This window comes from Grammomys surdaster, unplaced genomic scaffold, assembly GCF_004785775.1.
Source record: "Grammomys surdaster isolate TR1022 unplaced genomic scaffold, NIH_TR_1.0 372, whole genome shotgun sequence".
In the NCBI taxonomy this organism is placed as follows: Eukaryota; Metazoa; Chordata; class Mammalia; order Rodentia; family Muridae; genus Grammomys; species Grammomys surdaster.
This window is the reverse complement of record NW_021604791.1, coordinates 10,134,626-10,159,901: the sequence shown is the minus strand read 5'-3', so window position 1 is coordinate 10,159,901 and position 25,276 is coordinate 10,134,626. Positions and strand designations below refer to the sequence as shown.

The 25,276-nt window shown below is 45.1% G+C and overlaps 1 protein-coding gene across 4 annotated transcripts in view; it reads right to left on the bottom strand.

Annotated features, from left to right (window-relative positions):
• Positions 1–25,276, bottom strand: part of Tec (tec protein tyrosine kinase) — a 110,430-nt gene that overhangs the window by 45,163 nt on the left and 39,991 nt on the right. For 3 of the 4 annotated variants that reach the window (XM_028780728.1, XM_028780727.1, XM_028780729.1), the window contains exons 2-3: positions 22,900–22,978; positions 21,173–21,358 (exon numbers count right to left, since the gene is read on the bottom strand). In XM_028780728.1, coding sequence (XP_028636561.1) covers positions 21,173–21,310 — 138 coding nt within the window. In that variant the 5' untranslated portion in view covers positions 21,311–21,358; positions 22,900–22,978. Of the gene's footprint in view, positions 1–21,172; positions 21,359–22,899; positions 22,979–25,276 lie in introns of those variants that run through there. The other variant, XM_028780730.1, reaches the window with a different exon arrangement.

The window sequence follows — 25,276 nt, the reverse complement described above, 5'->3', positions numbered from 1 at the left end:
CACACACACGCACACACACGCACACACACGCACACACACGCACACACACGCATGCGCGCGCACACACACGCATGCGCGCGCGCGCACACACACACACACACACACACACACACACACACACACGATCAAGAGAAATAATGAAATGAATACTTGTAACTGGGGAGCTGAAGGGGGAAGTGACCAGCGTCTGGACTCTTCTTGAACAACTGATTCAAGCTCCCTGCACCTCTTCCCCTAGCTATAAACCGTGAAGAATAACAGCATCAGTTTAAACTGTCAATTCCCGTATCATTAGGGGAAAATCCGTGTTGAGGTTGGGTCTGTTTCGATGTATTGTAATGCTAAATTCTATGAAGGTCTAGACCTACGAGTGATTTCTCCTGTTTACAAGCTTTTGTTGTGCAAACCTTGTTCCCTGAATTAAAACTACTGATTAAATAATATTGGCTACAACCCATTCTTGGATGGATTAGAGGTAGGTGGGTTTGGAGTGACCTGTTTGGAGGAGGAGAGACCAAGGGAAGAAGGGGGAAGGAGGAGAAGAGAGGAAGCCGTCAGGGGGAAGATAGGCTATAAGCACATGGCCAGAAGAAACAGCAAGTATCTGGAGTACACCACTGGGGAGGTTGCCAGGGCATCAGTTAGAAGAGTAGATTAGGGGTTACTCCTCATAATTGTCAAAGCCAAATAAAATAACCACAGTCTGAGTCTCATTTGTTTGTAAATGTTGGAATAAGCTACAGGAACACCAAGTGCTTCCTTAACTTAGCTACTAATACTCTAAAACCACAGGTGTCCTAGGAAAGGTGAAGCACCGGATCCTAGACAAGAAAAGACTCACTCGCTGCGACCTTTAAGACTCCAATAAGGCTCATGGTTGTCTTACCAAATAAAATAAAATGAGAGTCTGGTTTGGGCCATGAGGGAAAAAGTAAGCTCTCTAAGATTTTAAGAGGAAACAGAAATGACCACTGTCCACCAACATCTATCCACCTCCTCCTCTTTCTCCTCCTGCTCCTCCTGCTCCTCTTCCTCCTCTTCTTCTTCTTTTTTGTTTTTCTTTTCTTTTTTCTTTTTTTTTTTTTGTTTTTTTTTTTTTTTGAGACAGGGTTTCTCTATGTAGCCCTGGCTGTCCTGGAACTCACCCTGTAGACCAGGCTAGCCTCGAACTCTCGAACTCAGAGATCCGCCTGCCTCTGCCTCCCAAGTGTTTTTTGTTTTTCTGACACAAGGTCTAACTATAAAGTCTTGACTGTCCTGAAACCTGTGTAGATCAGACTAGACTCGAACTCACACCAATCCTCCTACATCTGCTTCCCAGGTTCTGGGATGGCAGGCCTGTGCAGCGTGTCTGGCTTCAACATCTGTTGTTTTCAACCAAACAGCTTACCTTGACTTCCTTGAGTTTTGCAAATCTTTTCTAAAAAGATGACTGACACTTCATGTGACTGGGCTATTTTTAAGCCTTTGAGCTATTTAAACTCTGTCTCACTTACAGTATGAAACCAGAGTGGGGACTGACTCATCCAGGGGCCCTGAGCACTTTGTGAACAAAAGCAGGGGATACCTTTGGGTAAAGTTTCTCCGCACATACCAACCAGTCAGGCAGGCTCTAAGGATGGCCTCGGATCCTAGTGAAGATGAACATTAGTGCGCGTTAGACTCCTGTTCGAATGCACATCTGGCCAGCCAAAAGGGATCAGAGACTAATCCAGGGGTGACATAGCACAGAGCAGTGGTTCTCAACCTTTTGTGACCCTTTAATACATTTCCTCGTGTTGTGCTGACCCCCCAGCCACAAAATTATCTTGATACTTCCTGTCATTTTGCTACTGGTATGAATTGTTTTATATATATATTTACATACATACATATCAGGTATCCTGCATGTCAGATATATACATATATATACATATATATGTATATATCTGACATGCAGGATACCTGATATGCAACTCCCAAAGGGGCCCAGACCCACAGGTTGAGAACCATTGGTGTGGCAGCTCTGGGATCACCCCGCCTGTGCTCCACTCCTGATTCTGTCCCACAATCTAGGACACTGGGCGAGGTCTTTGATCTTTCTCTTCCTTGCTTTCCTCTTCTGTAAAACAGGCATAGTGTGTTTACCTCACAGGAGTCTACTGACAAAGCATACTTTCACATGGAGTATCACCCCCCAGTAGACATGGAGGGACAGGACTCTGCTGCTTCCTCACTGGAATTTTGCTGCTGACATGAATTATGATATAAACATCTGAGACGCAGGATATCTGATATGTGACCCCTGCGGGAGTCATGACCCAGAGGTTGAGAATCACAGCTGTAGATCAACCATTGGGCCCTGCTGGTGACGGTGGGTCATGGGAGTCATGTCTTGGGCCCCAAACTGGCCCTGTTTCAGATACTGCTCACTGCTTTCCTGGTCTGGCTGCTGTGAAGAGCTCTGTCTACCACGTACTCCCTCCACCAGAGCGCAGCTTTCCGTACCACAGCGGACTAAAACTGTAAGTCGAAGTTAATCTTCCCTCTCCTGAGCTTCTCTGTCAGGTATTCTGATACAACACAAAAGCAATCTGTAAACATGCAGGCCCTGTGCAGGTCATCTGTATCCATCTTTGTTTCTTGGGCTAGCAAAAGCCACCTCCGTTTGTCACAGTTTTACAGCTTGTCATCCGGAACATGAGCGTTTAGCTTTAACATCTTTACGTCTTCCTTTACCTATGGAGGTGCCCACGCACTGGGAAGAAGTACTGCTTATCTTTTGGTAGTCTAATTTCTAGGGTCTCCGCCAGAAAAAAAGAACTAAAATAAGCCGAGAAGAGGAGAATTTTCCCCTCCTCTGCATGTTGTGTAAGTATTGAGGGAAGGCTGTTCACCACCGTCTGTTTCCACCGCCTCCCTGTCTTCTAAGCCACACTGAGTGGAATCTGGAATGTTCCAACAGGTGTATACACACATATAGCCTTGCAGAGAGGGTATTGGCTCCATGGCATGTGGGGAAATTGAGACTCGAGTTGGATCCAAAGCCTACTGTCACAACTGCTACAGGCATAGCTTCCTGGCTTCAAAGCTTGAAACTTGTGCCTTTGGGGAGCCACCTCCTTAAGAACAGGGAGCACCAAGTGGGCATGGTAGGATGGCTCTAAATATGGCTCCGAGTCCTGCTCTGGCTCTCTGATGACCTGTCAAGGCATCTCTCCCATTCCCCTTTCTGGAGACGTAACACAAAAGTAGTCTTCCCACAGGCCCCTCTCAGTCCTGAATCCCACATTCGCCAGAGAAAGAAGGTAAGATAGTCATGCTGATAATAAACTAAATCCTACTCCTGTGTTAAAGTCACAAGTAACAAAGTAAAAATGGAAAATGCCATTATACAGGAAGATATACATGCTGGGTGTTGAGTTGTTGTTTCAGGTGGGACCTAAAGATTGAACCTAGGGCCTGCAGCATGCTGGTGCATCCATTGCAGTGAGCTACATCCGGTTCCACACAGGGAGATGTAACCGAAGCAGTGAGAATGGAGTGGAATGAGGGAAGATGGGATCACTGAGCTGAGTCTTGAAACGAACAGCACTGAGTCAGTCAAGTGAGGAGCGTGCATTCTAGAAAGAGAGCACAGCCAATGCCTAGACTCCATAGTGGGAGGTACGGGTGCCTTCAAGGATCAGAACTCAGGTGAGCAGAGGGGAAGCGAAGAGAAGATGGGATACAGATCCCTGTGAACGGGGGTAGGCAGTGGCTTCCCTTCGGGGATGCCAATGGGAATCGTGTGATGTTGCTAACAAGTCTTAGGGAAGCACATGATTCTATTTGTCTGTTTATCACTGATCAGGGCCACTGTGCACAGCAGACTGGAGGAGATGGATGTACAGTGATTACTGGATGTCTACCACAATACCCATTTTCTTACTAATGGCACCCACCCTGGGAGAGGTATGCAGCTGTCGAGAATAGAGTTTGTATCTCAATCAGATCACATGGCTAAGTTCTCACCTATATGGTTGATGAAAGGCTCTGTGTGAAACACAAGGGAAGGTTGCTAAAGGGAGCTGGCTCTGGCGGGAAACGGCTCCTCCTCCTGCCTGCCTCGCTTGCTTCTTGCAGCTTTCACTCAGATAAGACAAGATGGCTAAAGCACAGGTTGCCATCTTGGGCCACGGTCAAGAATGTAAAGGAGGATGACGGCAAGAAAGGCACGAATCGGGTTCTTTAGTTCGGATCCAGCCCTGAAGAGTCCTGAAGAGCTGCCTCTGGGCTTTACTCTCAATATCTATACTGAGAGAGGGAAAATGCTTTCTACATTGTGTTTTTTCAGGGATGCATTGTTCAGGGATCTCGTGGGAACAGGTAACTCAGTCCTGATACAGACAGAGGTTAGTGTATCTACCCAAGAAGCCAGTGGCGGCCTGGATTGGGGTGGAGGTTGGGGGAAGATAAGGGCAAACGGCAGCACTGGGCTATACACAGAAAGTAGATGAGTTCAGACCTCGGAATACATGGAGTTGAGACCCAGAAATAGGGAAACTCATTAGGACAAGACACCAGCAGAAGCCATGGAAAAGGTAGTGCATCCTATGGCAAATGACAAGTGGGAAGAGCCAGTGAGCAATGGGCACACTTGAGAGGCATTCTGGAGAAGGAGTCTTTGAAAGAGAAAAGGAGCCACCAGAACAAGAGCCGTGGGACTCCCGTGGGCAGACACTGCCAGTCATTCACTGCACAGAGCCAGGGCCATCATGGAGGCCCGGCTGTGCTGAAAGTGATGGAGGTGGGACCCAGGGAGCCTCAAGGAAAGTGATGGAGGTAGAACCCAGAGAGTCTCAAGGCAGCTGGAGAAAGTGGATAAAGGGACAGGGCCATGTGTGGTGGCAATGGCTTTAATATCAGCACCTGGGAAGCAGCAGCAGGTGAGTTTGAGGTAAATCTGGCCCGTGTACAGGGTTCCAGGGAAGCCAGGGCTACATAATAAGACCCTGCCTACCAACCCCCAAAAGGGGGTATGGGGATAAGGAAGCTCGGCGCTCTAACTCTGATGAGGGTTTAGGGGGTATATAATAAGTTTGTTTGGGGGTTTGAAAGGTACTACGTGCCAGGCGGTGGTGGCACACGCCTTTAATCCCAGCACTTGGGAGGCAGAGGCAGGCGGATTTCTGAGTTCAAGAGTTCGAGGCTAGCCTAGTCTACCAAGTGAGTTCCAGGACAGCCAGGGCTACACAGAGAAACCCTGTCTCGAAAAAAAAACAAAAAAACAACAAAAAAAGTTACTACGTAAAGAATTAACAGAAATTATGCAAAGACAAAGTTCTTAAGAGCAATGGTTGTGAGTCAGAGACGGTGGCACAGACTTGGGTTCCTAGCTTTCTGGAAACTGAAGCAACTTCGAGGCCAGCCTAGGCTACAAACAAGAGTGAAAATTTGTCTTGAGCAATAAGAAAAAGTATGTTTTTTTTTTTTTTGTAAAGCACAAGACAGGAAGACCTAATGCATTCTTATAACTATCAAAAAGATAAAAGTAAAGACTGGCTGAAATTTCAATTTCTACAACATAAACCCGAGCTGAACAGAAGTCTTTTTAGGGCGCCCAGGAATGCATCTAAATCAGTTTTTCTGACTCTGGCCTCTACCTGAAAAGACAGTGGATGCAGACTGTGGGTGGTCCTTGTGGTCGGAGAAGCAAAGAAAATTATTCGTGTGTGTCTGACCTCCTCGAACCAAGTGTTCAGTTCACTGAGCCAGTATGAGCTCTGGTGAGCCCCAGGGTGGTTTGCTGAAAGTGGACAGACTTTCCTTTCCCACCCCCCACAACACACACACACACACACACACCCTGAAACTCCTTTCAGTCACCTTAAAATGTTCATTACTGATTAAAAATCCTATGCAGTAAATTTCAGCTCAGCATCATGAAAGTTTTAAAGGAACGGAATGGAGAAGGCGAGGCGTTTTGTTGTCTCAGATCAAAACAAGCGCTCACAACTAAAGTGGGTTCAGGCACCCTGAGACCTCACAACAGCAACGTCACTGACTTTCTTTCAAGGCTCACGCAAGCCAGGCTGCTCTACACTTAGTTGGCGTTGGATGTACCACTTTCCTGACTGACACAACCCCCCAATGAGGTTGTCACTGTCATCATCTCCATTTCTTGAACGAGGGCACTGATGCATTTTACTGTCAGGTAAAACGTAAGTGTGATGGGTCATTGGATTTAAAGACCAGACTCCTCCCAGCCTTCACACCCAAAGGAGCCGAAGGAGTGGAAACCAAGAAAACACGCAGCAGGAAAAAAACCCTCTTCCCTTGACTTGAGAACTGAGAGGCAGGTAGCAGCCAGTGTGTCCTTTCCCTCAGTTGGTGAGGGTAACTCAGAAGAGGGAGCAGCCTCCAGGCACAATGGCTGACTCCTCCCCGAGAACAGCCCCTCCCCAGAAGTGTTCTTGGAATGTGAAGAGACAACTGAACACCCACAAACACCTCAGTCGCCTCTGCACATGACCCAGACACAGAGGAAGCCAGGCAGAGGAAAATGCTTCTTGTCGAACCTCAGCAGTGCAAAATGTGACTCAGAGGAGACGGGGTGTCTGGGGTTCTGGAACACAAACTGCAGAGCTCAGCTGTTCTGGTAAAAGCCTTCTCAAGGGGGAAAAAAAAAGAAAGTCACCAAGATTCCAGACATAGGCTCGTGAGGCCACTCGGAGCCATCTGCATTGGGCAGTCAGAACTCATCCCACTTGGGAGGAACTCCACAGAAACTTCCAAGCTCAGCGGCCGCCATGTTCCGTACAAGGGGTGCTGCGCATGCGCGCACATCTGTTCACTTGGGCAGGTGGGTTTAGAAAGCCATACAACATCCAGTTTTCTATAGATGGTAACAAAGACCTGCTCCCTTCTCTTGCCATTTCACCCTTTCTGAATCTGGTCCCTGTGCAGAAAGCAACACACTGAGGTGGGCAGCTATTCTTGAGAAGGCTTAGGGACGCTGTCACATTCCCAGCTCTGGGTGACTCGCTGGGCTCAGTTCATAAAAACAAAAGTTTTACTGAACACCTGCTTTTTTTCCCTGGAAATGTAGAATTGAAGGCAAACAATGAAAATGGTACAGACGCTTACAGCGAGTTCCATGGTCACTGCTGGGGTTAATTAAGCATGCTGGGAGTTGACTCCTCTGGAAGAGGACTTTTGGAAGCTCACACCACGGTTCCTAGCAGACTTCACTGTGTGAGCCTTTTCCCCTTTCTTCACGTGGCTCTGCCTCTTTTCGCTTAACAAATGACAGTTCTGAACACAGCAGTGTGCTAAGTCTTGTGAGTCTGCAAATCATCAGGCCTGAGGGAGGGAGGACTAAGAAAACTCCAGCCCATAATACTTGATGAAAGAAGAGCCCTGCTGTAATGAAGACCTGGGTTAATTAAATCCTGACACTAATCAGCTGGGAGCCAGTGAGCTGGTTATTTAAGTCTTTAGATGACTCTTAGGACAGTATGGCATGCCTCAAAAGAGAGCGTTTAAAGATTAAGGGTCGATAATACACATTAACTCCTTTTCTCTTCTGACTAACCTGTGAGTGGTACTCTTGTGGCTTTGCACTGCCCTTCGTGCACAACCAGGCAGCCTCAACAGTGGTCCACTCACCCTCCCCTCGCCTCCATTGTTGTGCTGGAGCTACTGATGAGAACAGCCTTACCTAGCTCTGTCCTCGGTATCATGCGGGACGTCAGACAGCAGACGTAGTGGAAATACTCCAACAGAATTTCACAAAACCAAATCCCAGGACCCCCAGGTGCTAAGCATTGATTAGCATGCCTCCTTTGAGGGTGGGAGAGCATCAGTCCTGCCAGACAAGCCATTATCTACACTTTTTTAAAATTAAGGTATGTGAGAAGACTCTCAACAATGTCAGCCCAAGGCAAAACCACAGTGAGATACCACTTCTTGGCCACCGGGAAGGCCAGGAGTACACTGGAGCAACAAGAGTGGTGGAGGATTCACTATGCACAGATGTAATGCAAGCACTCAAAATGCAGAGGAAGAAGGGTCACAAGTTCAAAGCCAGCTGAGCACCAAAAAAATAAAATAAAATAAAAATAAACACAGCTTCTCAAAGGCAGAGCAGTGCAACCTCTGTATACAAGAGAATCGGAAAGCTATGTCTACACAAAAACCTGAATATTCATAGCAGCTGTTTACAATAGCCAAAATGGAGCAGGCATCTTAACAGCTACCTATCCATATGTACCAACAGAATGTGGTACATCCATACCGAGGAGTACTATGCAGCCAGAAGAAGGAATGAAATATAAATGCACACAACAACATGAATGGACTTTGACACCATCATGCTTAGTGAACGCAGCCAGGAGCAAAGATGACTTGTGTAATCCTGTTTACATATCAAGTGAGTACAATCCCTTCCTGACAAGAAGCAAGCTGATGGTTGCTAGGAGGCGGGAGAAGTGGAGAATTGAGTTCGGTTTGTTGTTGTTGTTGTTTTAAAATAGGGACAATGTGTGTTTGGGCTGATGAAAATGTTCTGAAGCTAAATTCTTGTGGCTTTTATATAACTCATTCCTGTTAAGTCACTAGCTCATTCCTACAAATGGTTACGATAGTAAATTTAGGTTATGCCTAGTTTACCACAGGAAGAACTGTGTACCTGTACATGTGGGGACGCGCACACACACACATATATACACACACCAGATAAATAAATAAACTGAGCCAAGGGGCACAAACACACATACACACACACACACACCAAATTAATAAATAGAGCCAAGGGAAGTGACGTGGAAGGAAGCACACCAGCCAAGGTGGTCAGTGAAGATGTGTATGGAAGTCCCCTTGGGTGGAAAGTAGCACAATGTGGTTTAATGGTCAGGGTGCTAGCTGGAGAGATACAACATCCTGAAGCATGAGGTCAAATGGGTGTGCACCTGGCTTGGCTGTCCCTGGGCTCTTTCTTCACTTATGAAACAGGGAGTAACAACGCTGTGGGCAGTTTACAGGCACAATTTATGGGAAAGCTGATAAGACAGAGCCACACGGGTACATACGCAGAACCTTTGTATCTCCATTGATCTCCAGATCCAATTTATAGATAGAAGGGAACCCTGAACCTCTCCTGTAGGTGCAATGGCACCAGAGCACATCTGGAGCACATCCGGAAAGCTAAGAATCCAGCCTAACCAGCAAGCTACAACATCTGCAAATAACACTGCTGACAAGGACAGGGAACAGGAACTGCAGGAGAAGAGGCCAGGTTGCCTTCCCCACAGAGCCCGGACAACAAGAGAAACTAGCAGGAGTCCACAGAGGTATCAGTGGGGCACAATCAGACTGTGAGCTGAGGTAGGCCAGAGTTTAGTCTCTCTAATAAGTCGGCTTCCCCTGTTCTGTACCAACTGACTGGCCCTCCTCCATGCTCGGCAAATGAGCCGAATCCCATGTAGTACAAAGGAAGGCACATGATGTGCTACCAGTAGTTTGTATCCCAACCCTCAGTGAGGATCAAGGGGTGCATGCTGCAGTCTGGACAGCTAGGAAAGGCCTAGTTCACATATCTTCTGCAGCAGTGAGTGCAGGGGGTTCTGCACAGAGGATCTTAGAATGAAGACAGAATAAGAAGCGTTGTTGGGAAGTGTTGTTTTTTTCTATTGTATAATGGGAGAAATGCCACCTCCACAACTGACTACAAAGCACTAGAGAGTCTAAAATGTCTTAAACAACTATATTGTCACATTCTGAACAATTTTTCTCTGGGGTAACTTACAAACGAATTTGCAAATCTTAGAGACTGTTTTCTAAAATGATAAAAGAGAAAGGTTAAGCCAAGAATAGTATTTCATGCCTTTAACCCAGCAAGGAGGGGCGGTCCAAGGCCAGCCTGAGCTACATAGTGAGTTCGAGACATCTCTGGGCTCCGTAAAAAGAAAAGAACTGAAAAATTAAAAATCAAAAAGACAAACATAAAGTTGTTCTAAGAAATAGGTAACAGTTGTCACTGGTAATTATTAAACTTCAACATTTATCTTGGATGTACAGTCTATTCACAAAGCCCAAAGCCAGCAGCGTTAGGATTTTCCTGACACAATTAAAACAATCCATTCCATTGAGGTCACTGCGTGTGACATGCATGCTTCTAAATCTCCCTCTGATTATACTTTGCTATTTGTGAGAAGCAATTCAAAGAGTAGTTCTGCTTTTTAAAATTGTCATGTGACATCTCCTGGTATAATAACGTCTACCTTTTCAAACTGTCATGTGATTATCTCCTGGTATATACTCACAATGTCCGCTTTTCACTCTGAGAGAAATTAACATCGGTAAATGCTTTTAAAAACACTTTCTAAATTTTGACATCTTGTCCTCAAAATAATAAAAAGAAACTAAATGAAAACAGCAACCATGTGATGGTGTCTGGAGATATTTATGCTCTCCCTACATACTTTTTGATCACAGCCCTGCAATCACAAACTGCAGAAACTATCCTGAATTTAAAATGTGACATACTTACTCTGTGACATGCTTAAATTATTAAACAACAGTTTGGGAAACCACTATGTACTGCTAGTTGGTCAGGGAAAGCAGGAGTACTAAGAACACAGGAATGGATGTGCAGACGTGCAGAAGTGTGAGATGTTTGCCAAGAGAATGTCTAAAACATTCTCTGAGAAGACCTGAGCCAGGACTAGGATAACCAGAGAGGAGACTGAGTTGCTTAACAGGCACAAGGCTTTAAAGAGAGGAGGCCGACACATTTCTCAGGCAACAGTATCTGACCAGTCATCAATCAGGCTATTGCCAGTACACACCCTCCTACCTGGAGCTGGGATTGAATCCAGAGCCCCAGGACTCACTTGTTCTTCCCCCTGAGTGAGATGCTGGGATCTGCTCTAACTTCACAAGGCTGAGTTATCTGATATGGTAGAGTGTTCTCACCTGTTTGCACAACCCACACACATCCTCTCCAGAACTGAGGTGGTGTAATCAGAAAATGAGGTTTTTGTTGCCCTGTGGGACCGTGAAAGGATGATTTGGTTTCCGGTAGAGCACTGCCTTAGAGATAGCCAGAGACCCAACAGGTGTCCATTGCCTGTGAGGGAGGCACATATCTCGCCATGCCCCCCCCCCTCCAGACTTCTGACACACGATCTAAGGCCTCCATTTGATCTATGCCATTGAGTCATGTAGAGCAACTCCTATTAGCCCCTCTACAGGTAGAGGGCGTGACTACAGGCCTCAGCCTTGAGAAATTTCCATATTAATGAGATACCTAAAGGCCAGAGGGTGTAGCTAATTAAGTATTCTTTCCCAGACCCTCCTCCCCCTCCCTTCCTATTTAAGTCAGGTCTGCCCTGACCTAAGTGGGGGTACCGCCAGACGATCTACATCTCACCATGAAAATAAAGCCCGAAAAATCTACAGACTCCTCGTGCCTTTTAGGGGCCCACCGCACTTCCCTGAGGACCTCTCTGCGTTCCAGCCGCAGAGGCCCACCTCTTCAAGCAAGCCAAGCGAGTAACCAAAGAATCTCTCTTCTGCGGGCGTGGTCCCGAGCTCTCCCTCTCCCTCCCTCGCTTCTCTCGGCATGAGGGCTGATCGTGGGACCCGGCGCCCACACGCCCCACATCTCCATTCTGTCTGGCCTCCCAGAGGCATCCACTCGAGAGCCACGGAACTTCAGACTGAGTTCACTCCCTGCCTGGCGGCACCCCAGCAGCTTCTCACAGCCCAGCATCCCAGCACCAGGTGGAAGAGGACCAGTCAAAAATCCTGCGGTTCTGTTTCTCTCCAGAGGCACACCACCCTGAGGCACCCACGAAGAGCAGAAGACATGTGGGACCCACAACCCAGCCCAACAGAATGAACCAATGCAAGTGGGTCATTGTTTCCCCGCATTGCCCAGGCTGGGGAAATCAGTTAACTGGTGACCTGAAGCAAATCATCTCTTTATCCTCAGTTTCCCAAACTGGAACACCTGGAGGTCATTCTAGAAAGTCTCTACAAGCTCTAAAAATGTATTCATTATGACAAACCAACAATCCCTCCGTATGAGTGACTACTTATTATATTCATCCACACAGGTCTGGGGCCATAAAAGTTCCAGGCTCACCAAGCCCAGTTTTATTCTCAGGACCTTTGCACGTGCGACTTCTCCCCTCTGCACAGAGCGACTTCTCTCTGCTTAACTTTTCTCATGTGCTTGGAAAGCCATCTGAAACCTTTATGACCTTTCCCAACCCCTATACATCAAAGAAAAGTGTTGGGGAAGGGGGGTGTTAGTGGGAGTGGGTGACACTCAGAGGGGTCTTTTCCGTCTCAAAAGAGAAGAAGGTGGAATGGGGGGAAGGACTTGCATGAGGGGGTACTGGGAGAAGGAAGGGCCAATATTGGGTTGTAAAGTAAATAAATAAATAAATAAATTTTTTAAAAAATCACAACAATTTCTGTGTTTGCAACTAAAGAATATTCCATTCCCAAAATTTGATCTCTTTTTAAATAGTCTCCCAGTAAGACCAACCATTCTCATTCTGTCTCTCTCTCTCTCTCTCTCTCTCTCTCTCTCTCGTATATGTGTGTTTCGGGGATAGAGTATGTGTATGAGTGTGTTTTGAGGAATAGACTGTGTGTATGTATGTGTGTTAGGGGATGGATAGGGTGTGTGGGTGTGTACCGTGCATGTTGGTGGATAGGGTGTGAGTGTGTGTGTGTGTGTGTGTGTTGGAGGATAGGGCGTGTGTGTGTGTGAGAGAGAGTGCAGTCCTTACCTCCTGGCATCATCTCTATTCTTATCAGTCAACATTTAGAAGAAAATGGAATCCCAAGGAAGCAACTCCAGGGCTCTAAGGATCTCAACGCCCAGAAGTTCCTGGTCAACAAAGACAAAATGCTCATGATATAAACTGTGACATCAGTATGCTTTGGAAGAAACTTCTACAAGAAGTTGACTACAGTGTGGCAAAGACAAGTCAGTCACTTCAAAGCAGACGGATGAGAAGAGAGGGGCGGAGAGAACCAGCTGACTTCAACTACGCTACTTCCCAAGCTTTCTGGAAGCCAACTTTTTATACTTGCCTTCGGTCCCTTCAGCACAGTCTGTTGAATATATTCAGTGGGGGAAAAAGGGCTAAATAAAACTTTGATGCAAGCTTAACTTTTGGTTACCACTAAAAATTGCTGAGAGCTAAGGCTTGTGAAAATTCAATGAAGAAAACTTTTATGGCAATCCTCTTGTTGATATCGCTAAGCACTGCTGAGAGCTAAGGTTTATAAATAAATTAAACCAGACAATATCGCTTCTGAGCGAAAATGCTGATCTTTCTTATAGCCCTGGTCTCCTGCACGTAACCAATAAAGCACAGCCACCACAGCCGAGTCTCAGATATTCTTTGTTATTGTCCCTACCTAAAGTTCCAAGAGGATTAAATTCTGATTAAGTTCCCTTTTTGCTTGGTTAGCCATTGTGGGTACTATATTGTTCTTCATACAAAGCCTTTCAAATAATAAAAAGTTAAGGAAATTGGTGAAAGACATAAAATGACAACTGATTTTTTTTTAACACCCTAGCAGACCATGCTGAAATAATACATTTGTGCAGAAGGAGATCATCCATCCTCAAAGGCATGGAGCAGAAGAGCATCTTGGGGTGTAGAGAGGAATTACTCAGGGCTTAAGAGCACCTGTGGTTCTTGCACAGGACATGGGTAACTCCAGCTCCAGGGAACCCTGTGTCCTCTGTTCTCCATGGGGAGCTATACACTCAATGGACAGGATCTCACACGGGCACACACAACTGAAAAAATAAAAATAAACGAATCTTTGACTTTTTCAAGAGCAAGAGAACCTAAGATGATTTCTTGCTGAGGCCTGTTACATGTACTCACTGGGAGCTTTTGGTATACTTGTGTCTTAAAGATGTTTCTTTTCCTTCACCGGGAGCTTCAGAAAACTATTTCTTGGCAACTAAGTCAATGTGTGTTAATGAACTCTATCCTGGACTTTAGGGTGGGGGAGGAAGAAGGGAGAGAAACAGCTGTAAAGACGTTGGGGCACCTGAATGATACGTGAGTACAGACTCTCCCACAATGTTTGCATGTTGATCTCTGTACCACTGTTCTGTGGCTATAAAAAGATGTCCAGCTTGGGGGTGGAGAGATGGCTCAGTGCTTAAGAGCACGTGTTGTTCTTACAGAGGACCCAGGTTCAATATCCAACACCCACATGGTAGTTCACAGTTACCCTTAACTCCAGTTCTAGGGGATCTGACACCATCTTCTGACCTCCTCAGGCATCGAGCACACACGCTACGCACACATACGTGCGCACAAAACACTCATTTAAATAAAACAAACCCTTTTAAAAAGGCTTCAACGTCCTAAGGAAAAAGGGTGAATGTTATCCAAAGAAAATAATTAATTTAGCAAGTTAGGATAGTGTCAGGCCTTTAGACTTCTGACCTAGTATCTTCCCATTTTCAAATGATTAATGAGGCAGAAGATCTGGTATCAAGGAGAAGACAACAAACAAAAGTCAAAAATGGACGAAGAGGTAAGAGAAAGGGAAGTAAAATATAAACGAGAAGTTGGTATAACGCCACTTTATTTCAGAAACAGAGAGGCTGACACGCCAATAAGAAAATGAGTTTTCGTGTAATGATACAGCTGATCCTTCAATATTAGTAACCTCTTTCTCTATATAAAATTTACATTACGCTTTACCAGAAATATGTATGTATAGGGGCGAACTAAGGGATGGTTCCATTCAGGAGTTCAGGCATACCCTTTCAAGTGTTTGCTGCAACCCTGGGTGAGAGGAGGGCTCTCACATCTACAGCAGTAACTCTACAGTGTGATGCAAATGCTTCCAAGGGCTCTGCAGTAAAAACGAATTATTATCCCAGCCACACCAACTTCCCAGCATGCAGTGAGGCGATTCGAGATACAAACCTTTGGAGAGGGACCAAGGCCTATGCCCGAGGTTTCCACTTGGCGATGAATCTACAAGGAAGAAGCACTCCGTCTTGGTGGTTCTTATCCCTATAACACTAATAGCTTCTAGTTTTCCAAGCCTAGTTAAAGAAAACAACCCTCACATGACCCGGGACGCCCTCTAGAATGTGAAAGCTTTCCAAGGTGTTCAGCAGTCTGTGACATCATAACTATAACTAATTGCTTTCATATTTCCTGTCAGGGAATCTCAGTGAAAGATGGAACCAGACATCTGGTGGTCATGGATAATCCCACTCTACCTGCTTCTTGAGTAAAGGTCTCCCTAGCTCCTCTGCTGATCCTCATCACTTAACTATGCACCACGTGATCATCCACGTGTGCAAAACCCTCAGCAGTAAAAAGATGGGTGAGCCATGATCCCTGTTCCCAGCTCTCAGGAAGCTGAAAAGAGACAAAAAACACCTTTATTTTTCATTACCCCTATACCTCTAACACTTCATATCACACTAGAAACATGCAAGAATGAGAATCTGACCTTCGGTTAGCCTCACTAACTAGACACCAATTGGATGGTCTACAATGTTTAAGACTCAGCTCTGAAACTAACTGTGTAGGGTCAAAGGGCAAAGGAAAACACCTTGAACCTGACTTGACCCCCAAGCCCAAGAAACAGGGCCAAGAAACAGGAACCCAACAATCCCCAAACAGGAAAACCCAACAATCCCTGAGCTTGCCCAGGCTCAGGAATTTAAATCCCACCAATCCTCACCCTGGAAATCGCCAACCTGGAAATCCCTCGTCCCCAAGAAATCCTATATAAGCCCTGCCTTCAGTTCTCTGCCTCTTCTCCCCCAGCGGAGGCAGCTCCTCTCCTGGGTTTTTCCCTCCCAATAAATCTCTGACTTAAGTTTTGCTATATTGTATGGCTTTTGGTATCCCTTGGCTCCTGAATGTTAAGGATACTCTCTGAACAGAGCTCTAAAACTTTTGCCCAAGCAGAGCTTGTACTGAGGAAACCTCCCCTCCCCAGAGCAGAACTGATACACTTTCACTGGGGAAACCCTTCCCCTGCAGAGCAGAGCTGTCACGGGGGAAACCACCTCTCCCGCTCAAGCAGTTAACACTTGCATTGGGAAAACCAGCCTCTGCAGCAGAAGCAGAGCTTTTAATAGGGAAACGGCTTCTTTAGGGGAAGCCCTAAGGAATATCCCTTCAGAGCTGCAACATTTACAAACTGCCAGAGCTAATACACAAAGGTAAAGGGTTCAGCCCCGGTAAACATCAGAGATAAAGCTTACAGAGTGGGTTTCCAGGTTATTGGGAACTTCTGTTTGACTGCATTCCAAACCACAACTTCCTACAACCTCTTCTTGAAGCTTGAGAACTTTCTAGAATTTACCAGGCAATCCTGTTACTACTGACTTACAACAAATGAACAACCGAGTAAAAGTGGGCTAAGAGTGCCAACCCTGGAGTCCCTGTCATGGCGGAACCTGGTGATATGACACCATCCACCTGGCCCCGGAGCCTTTTCTTGTCTAACACTCTGGAAGACTCTGAGCCCTTCATTTCAGATCTGTGCTGCTGTCAAAATGGAGATGAAAATGAAGTTAAGCATATAAAAAGACACAATCTACATAAAACAATTTTAAACTCTGAAAATGTTATTTTAGAACATCCAATTAGAGGCAGACAGGATTTAAAAAAAAAAGTCCTGTTCAGTGTGAATCCTTTTTTTTTAATACAGAAAAATTTCACAACCGTTGTAACTGAGAATAATATAATACCCTCAAATAAAATTTTATCTGCGTTACAGAGGACTGTAAGAGCACTCTCTCATGCTCCCTCTCTCCCTCCCTCCCTCCCTCCCTCCCTCCCTCCCTCTCTCCCTCCCTCCCTCTCTCTCTCTTTCTCTCTCCTCTAATTTTTCCTGGAGTAGCAAGATGGTTTCAAAGATAGGCTTTGAAGAAACAACCCTGCAATTTCTTGTAAGAATACGCAACTTCTAGTATGGCAGACTTTATGCAAGGCCTTTTATCTTTCTTTGCCTTGCTTCCTCATTCTGAAATGAAACCAAATAAGCCTGCGTGGGTGAAGTACTGAGTACTATGTCTAGCATGTAGTTGGTGTTCCAAAAGTTATACCATTGTTATAACCTATGTGCCTGAGAATGCTAAGAAAGGTCTGCTTATGCATGTGCTGAACCTAGGCCCCCTACACATAGATAACAGATGTGCAGCTAGGTCTTCATGTGGGTCCCCTAACAACTGGAGAGGGAGCTGTATCTGACTCTGCTGCCTGCCTTTGGATCGCTTTCCCCTAGCTGGGCTACCGTGTGTGCTCTCAGTGGGAGAGGATACACTTAGTCCTGATCTGGCTTGATGTGCCAGGGAGGGTTGGTACCCAGGGTTGGGAGGAGGGCAGAATGAGGGAAACCAGGTGGAAGGGTGGGGCTGGGAGGAAAGGAAGGAAGGGACACAGCTTGTCACACTGCTCAGCCCCCTTCCTTTGACTTTATAGACTCTGTGGAGTGTCCATGCTGAATCCGACAGTACTGCAGCCAGCGAACCAGCCGCTGTCCAACCTAAAGTCCTCTGCTTTCTGACCTAATCATTGTTGCAAAATTCACATAGTACTTGGTTTCTTTTATTCAACAGCTCAACATTTTTTCTTTAACATTATTCAGCAGGATTTGTTGCTGTTTGATATTGTTGTTTTTATTATTGTCTTTGGGTTTGGTGGCAGGGGAGGGGTTGTTTGTTTGCTTTTTCAACAAACTCCAGTCTTGTCCTTCCCTGATTCCTGTCCCTGTATCGAATGGAGCCTCCTCAGGAAAATCAAGGGACCTATCTCATCTGTCATTTAGCTCCCTAAGAAGACAGCAGCGCCACTTACCATGCTCTGTGTTATTTTAAGATTGTGCAACATAAACTGTCAAGATCTTTGTTTCCCCAGCTGCCTGGAACATGAACAAATGTGAACCAACTCAACTGGTCACCAGAAGAGAGGAGAAGCAAACTGAAGAAACCAATGGCCCGATAGTTTTTCAATGTGAGACTTAACTGGATAGTTTAACTGGATGTCTGAAGATCTATCTAAGACAAAGTTTCTCAGTACACTTTGAATAGCACAGTGAGTGGATTAGCAAGGTACAGATTGAGGAGAGGCTCTGGCCACCATGTTGCAGGACCTGGGTACAGAGACTAAAGAAAGAGTGGCCACTCAAAGCATTCAACGGCCATGAGGGAACTAAGCATGGGGACCACTAAAGCAAGAGGCAGCCTCTTCACTGTTTGTTAGTTTGTGGTTTGTTTGTTTGTTTGTTTTTGTTTTTGTTTTGAAAACAAAAGAACTACAGACTATTTAAATCTCTCAAATAGTTCCAGTGGTTTTTCAGCCCAATGCTAGAATCTGACTTTCTAACCCAACATTCTCATGGGCTCCCCACCTCCCTAGGCTTTTTTGAGTTATGATTCCAAGAACAGAGACACAAAAAGCAGAAGACCCATCCCTGCAAACAGGAACCGAACACACACCCCCAAACAGGGAAGCAACTCCAGTGTGAAGTGCTTCTTGGATTTTCTAGACAATAGGCAGAGAGCAGTCATTCAGAAACCTGCCCCGTGTTGTTAGAAGTACTGTCATTTCAAGAATTCTGATTCTTGTCTTTAAATGATAATTCAATATAAGCAAGGATTTGTTGTTTCAGATGTGTGGATCTAATCAATGGTTTGGTACATGCTAAGCACATACTAGGCACACACTCTACCACCTAGCTACGGTGTCCCTACCCCTGGCAACTATTTACCTCTTACTGTGAGAGGCAACAAACCCATGATCAGCTCAAGAAGCAAGTCACTAATGAACGGCTGACCGTCCATGACAGCAGAAAGCATGAACAATCACAACACTGCCCCACACATTAGAGAAGTGAAGCATCAGGAAAGGAACTCAGCTAGTGGCTAGGGTCATGGGGCCAGTGAGCAAGCCAGGAAAAACAAGGACACTGCATAAAGGTTTGAAGAGGGATTTCTACATGTTGGACAACCACCTCATTCCGCCCTTTCCGGTTCTTACAACCATTGAAATCACTTCACATTCAGACAGTGGAGTGGGATCTGAAATACGAGGGGCTCTCCTGTTTTTTTTTTCTCTGCTTAAACAATCAGGACACTTTTAACTTTGCATAGTTAGCCTTCCACGCCTGTATAGGTTCTGAATCCACTGAATCAACCAACCCTCGAAAATACACGGAGGGAAAATTGCATCTGTTCAAACGTATACAGCCTTTCCTCATGTTATTTCCTAAGCCAATATAGAATGAGTAGTTTTCAATACTACAACTGATATTATAAGCAATATAAGCATCAATAGTATATCTGATATTATAAGCAATATAAGGGCAATTTAAAATACACAAGAAGTTGTATACAGGTTACGTGCAAATGCGTCACTATTTCATATAATAGATTTTAGCATCTGAGGTGGTGGTGAGAGGAACCAGCCCTCTCACAGATATCAAGGGTCAACTGTATACTAAGGATCTTCATACTGAGTGACCAGTGTGCTACATTTTCTCTTATGCATATGGTGTTCTGCCTGTATGTGCATCTGTGCATTTCATGCATGCTGCTCCCATAGAACAGGGCATCAGGCTCCTTGTGGCTGTGAGCATTCACGTGGATGCTGAGAATCAAATATAGATCCTCTGAAAGAACAGCCAACGCTTTTAATCTCTGAGCCATCTCTCAGCCCTTGCTGTGTCATGTTTTAATGGTATCACTCCATATTTCTAAGCTGACAATGTAGGTTTCTACAGGTTTGGGGGTTAGTACCTTTTTATCACTTGTTACCACCTTTTACCACTTCTGTTGCCATATTTCTATTTTCCTGGATTTACTATGGAAATCATTGCTATAAAGCAAAAACATACTAATCTTTCCCTCCAAATCTGTTTGCAATTTTTAAACGATCTTTATTTCTGCTAACAATTCTTATCTGAAATGGTTTTGGGTTTCTGAACTTCTCAGATAACAAGAAAATGTAGCAGACATATCATATAATATGACAGTTCTCAATAGGTGCCTGACGTAACTAGTCACATTAATAGTTCTGGGTACGCATACATCTGTATTGAACAACATCTGTATTGAACGTGGGTGGAATGAAGAGTGAGCTTGGCCTTGCCTCAGCTCTAGTTTTACAATTAAAAGTGTTGAAGCTTTGGTTTTCAGCATTTGGGGGGCGGGGTTTATAGTTAAGGGAACACGGGCCTATGGTGCGTTAACCTGAAGATCGGCACTGGTCATAGTGATATACCACAGAAGAAATAACAGGAGAAATAAAGACGGTTCAGGAGAAACAATGCCACTCTGTGCCAATCAAGGGAACCAAAACAACAAAACAAGTAAATCAGCAGCAGACAACAATGCCCTAGGAAGAGTCACATTTCAGTTCATGTACCAGGACAGCAGGCATTCACCATGCCCACGTTTGCTACAGCACACTGTCGAGAGAAATCCAGTTCCCAGCTGTTCTCTACCACCTAAACTTATTTCTACAGAAAAGACTATGGCAGAAGTAGAAAATACCATGTTCGCCATGGCAAGATTTGAAATTGGGTCAGACAGAGGCAGCCATTCACTCACATTCCTTGCGGAAAGCCAGAAGCTGCCCAATCAACACTGTCTTCCTCACTGTACCTCAGCACCCCACAGCAGGGGCTCACTAGACACATGGTTCTCTAATCTCCCTACCCCACTCCCCCGCCCCCTAACCCCACCCCCCCATAAAAACTGCAGTAGATGCTTAACATCAAGAGGTGAAGGATGTCCCTGTAGATCAACTTCAATAAATGGTTCGCCAAATAACTGATCAGCTGCAGGTGGTGAAGAAATGTTCATGGGGAGCAGCTTTGGCTTTGATACATAATATGGCGGTTTGTGGGGAAAAGCCATATGCTTAATATGCCTAATAAATTCTATAAGGACCTATAAAAGACTGGAATGGATTTCCTCTGGCAGATTAATTCGTTCAGGGGGCCGCCACCAAATGGATAGCTACATACCTTAAACTATAATGACAGACTTGTGCTGAGTTCTACCACAAGCTAAATCTCAACTTTCAAGTCTAAATGACAGAATATTGTAACCTCAAGTCCACTAACTCAACAGAGAGCAACAGTGTCACCACTGAAGACGACAGAGTAGACTGAGGTTGTCTCCTACCTCCGCTCGGCCCTCATAGTAGGTTAACACGGATTTTGTAAGTACAAAAAGTCTCTCTTTGTAGTTTAAGGGTGATGTCTTCTTTTTCTGCTGGGACCTTTTAATAAGAATCTCTTCTAGGATAGTGTTAAAATTCATCTCCGTCTTCTGGTTGCTCCTTCTCCTGCCATTGAAGATCCTGGGATTCTACAGTAAGAAAATAAACAGTGAGGATATGGTGTTATGTTAATTTCCTAATGCTACTGCATTTCCTAATTTGTAATGTCCTATTTCCTAATGCAAATTGTTCCAGGCAAAGAGCTCTTCTCTGACTCCAGCCTTCATCCTGCCCTGCCATTTCTTAGGAAAATCTAATCAAGATTTCTTATGATGAGGAGGAGGAAGAAGAGGAGGAAGAGGATGACGATGATGCAAGCCTGCCTCTGTCTCTCCCAGCATCCCTCAGCTCTCTCATACCTTCTGCTATTTGAGTTCAGAGAACAAATATTTCAGATGGCAAAGTGCATTCTGCTGCCCGTGTTGTTGATTTAGACCTCAAGATCATGGTGTGCAAAACAGCATCATTGATTTAAACAATGAACGAGCATGGTAGTGGATACAAGTCACTCATCTGTAACTCAGTGAAGACGTCGTCTTGATCCAGTATCATCACGGTGCAATAGGGAAGCTGTTGCTACAGGGAAGTCCCCTGACAAATACACCATCCTGATCCATATATGCTATCCAGACCACAAGAGAAAAGAAGCCCCCCTGGTCAAAGCTAACCCTCCTCAGGGCAACTTGCCTGGATACAAAGATCCTGGCCCTGTACCTGGAGCCTTTTAAAATGTAAACAAGAACTGGCAAGAAGGCTCAATGGGTAGAGGTGCTTGTTACCAAATCTGATGACCTGAGTTCAATCCCCAGAAAACCTCATGATGGAAAGTGGGGAGACAATTCCTGAAATGTCTTTCTGACCACCATGGTATATGAAATGAAAGAGGAAGAGAAGGGGAGATGGGAGAGAAAAGGGGAAAGAGAGAGAGAGAGAGAGAGAGAGACAGAGAGACAGAGACAGACAGAGAGAGAGAGACAGGGAGAGAGAGAGGGAGAGAGTGTGTTAGTTAGTTGAGATGGAGAAGAGAAGGGGAGGAAGGGAAGTAAAATTCAACCATATTTAATCCTCAACCACTTGGAAACCCAAAGGTACGCAGAGGAGGCCTGTTGACTCTTCCCTGAGGCAAGCTGAATTAAGGGTAGCTTTCCTTCCCTTGCCTGCTCCATGCCCTTTCAGGAAGCAATTACATATCAACCCACAGAAATAAAAGGAGTCTCTTGAAGCACACTTAGCACAATTTGATACTATAACCTGCACTGTGCTACTAAGGAACCCCACCATGCTTCCTTCCAATGTGGTGACTTCGTGTTCTTCTCTCTCTGTGACCACCAACCACTCGAGCTCCCCGATTTTTATGAGGGTCTCCTTAACAGCATAACCTCTAAATAGCCACCTTTTGATTTAGAAGGTATGTCGGGGTATACAAGGTTAGTGTTGGGTTTAAATGAGATCTAGATAATAAACTTACTGTGGACGTGGTATCCAAGTATCTGTTATGGTTACATTGAGTTCCACTGTCATTTCCCTAGCTCACAACATCCTGGGCTCATAGCTGGACAAAGGCAGCACCTCCCCGACTGCTCCTCCATTACCCACACTCTTGCCTCATTTAACTTGAACTACCACATACCCCTTCTGCCCCTTGACTCAGCCTTCAAAGTTCCATCCGGTCATTTCATTCTTCAAACATCCTCAGTGCCGTCCGACACCTGCAGGATAAAGCCAAAACTTAGTCTGACCCCGGAGATGTTCACAATCCAATTGCCATCGGATGCCCAATATCCACTCCAACTCTTCCCCATCAGTCCAAACATTCCTCAAAATAAACCCTGGAAGTACAGGGACACCCCTACCTACAGTATTCATCCTCTCGTCTCCTCCAGCCTCCCCAGTCCTCTCGCTCCACCTATGAAAACTCCAGCAACTCAGAACTCCCCTCCTTGGCGCGACCCTTCTCGTGTCTCTGGTTAATGACTATCTGCCGATACCTGCGCCCGTAATCTCTCTCGTTCACCAATTTTTCCATGTCTAACAATTAATGTGCACAGCATAACTTCTCACCTAGCAGTTAATCTACCAAGCTGTATGGACAGTATCACCCAAATAATGTTTAAAAATACAGGTATCTAGGCTCTGCTTCCGTTTTTCTTTAATATTTTCTAGGTTTGCAGCGGGGCCTGGACATCCTAATTCTACAGGTAGGTGGAACTGTTGGCCACTCTCTTAAAGAAGAGCCTGAAGCCTTGTGCCTCTTCCTACCACCCTGCCTCTTGATAAACATTTGCAACCTGGACCCATTAATCCGCGTGGGTCATAGCTGAGCAATCAAAGAAAACTGATTCTGTTTGCAACTAAGTTGGTCCTCTTGCTATATTACAGTTTGGGCCTGTGCATTTTGGTGTGTAGTAGTAAACTCAAGAGGCTGAGGTAAAAGGATTATAAGACTCAAACCAAACCTAGGCTACATAATAATAGCCTGTCTCAAAAACAGAGAGAGAGAGAGAGGAGAGAGAGAGAGAGAGAGAGAGAGAGAGAGAGAGAGAGAGAGAGAGAGAAGAGAGGTACTCTATTTTGTTTTCCTGAGAAACTGTTGGTATGCAAATTCTACTTCCTTAGAAATATTTATAAAAAGACATTTTCAGGAATGAAAGCAAATGGCTACTTAGGAAAGGTTACCAGGGGTGGAGCAAGCTAGGTTCTAGACACACGTGTATAGAACATGTAGTTCTCATCCAGGAAGCAGCTCCAATGTTGCCACACGATACACAGACTTTGGAAGGCACTGGCTACAGCATGTCCTAACTGCAGTTCTAGAAGCAAAAGTCCGGACACCAGAGATAAGAAAAGTGTCTGTTTAATGACTTCAGGGTGAGGAGGAGTCATCCAATCTGATTTATTGAGAGACTAATCGTCTTACAGAGTGTCGAACCATGGTTAGCTGGAAGGGATCTTAACCATCATCTCCTTTGCCTCACAAATTGAAAAGCTCAGGTTAGGCTAAACATCATTAAAGCACCTTGCCCAAAGTAATGTAGACCAAGATTAGGGGGAAAAAAATCCCTCCTGGTTCCAAATGAAGATCCCTTCCCAAACAAACTGCCTTCTTATAAGTCATTAGTCAATGGAAAATTGTAGCCAAGGAAAGCCATTGTCCTTCAAAGGGTATAATGGAAGTACATTTCTCACAGAAAAGTTCAGTTAAAGATGAAGGACTAAGTACACGCCCACTTCCTTCCTGGAAGTCCATCCAAAATAGCTATTTTATTTACTTGTTGTTATTAAGAAATTAACTCTCAGAAAGACTGAAGAGCAGGCTCAGCAGTTAAGAGCATGCACTATTCTTGAAGATAACCCAGGTTTGGTTCCCAGTACCCATATTGTGGTTCCAGAGACTCAATGGGTGCCGGGAGCCAGCCCTGGCTTGGTGGGAGGAGAAGGTGATCTTCTTTCTTCTCCTCCGGTTGGTTCTTCTTGAAGCAGCCACGGGGGATAGGAATTGGAAGAGCGTCGGCGGGGGTAAGACTTGGTCTTTCGAGATTCGGGGTAAAGCCTTGGGCTTTACGAGATATTTAAGGTTGCTGTCTAATAGGGTTTACTTCTCTATGTTACCGTTACTAAAGTTTACTTACTAGTCTACTGTAGCTGACCTGCTAACTGTTTGATCCTCTGAGGTCAGAAACTGCGCAGTTTCTGGCCACTAACACCTCAGCCAAGGGACAGCAGAGGATTAAGCAATGCCTTTGATCTGTCTCTGTGGGCGCTGCAAGGCTCTAACTTAGGTCTGTTTAGTTTGAGGTCGCCTGAAGAAAAGACACTTAGAAAAGTTATTATAGTTTATTACTAATTGTAAGAAATTTCCTATGAAAGCTATCTAAGGGGAAAAGTGGGAAGGTCCTAAGTGGGGGAAAAGGAAAAAATTCTAACAGTGGAAAAATTCTAAGTGGAGAGATTCTAAGCAGGGAAGAAAGAAGAAGGAGAGGAGAGGAGAGGGAGAGGAGGAGGGAGGG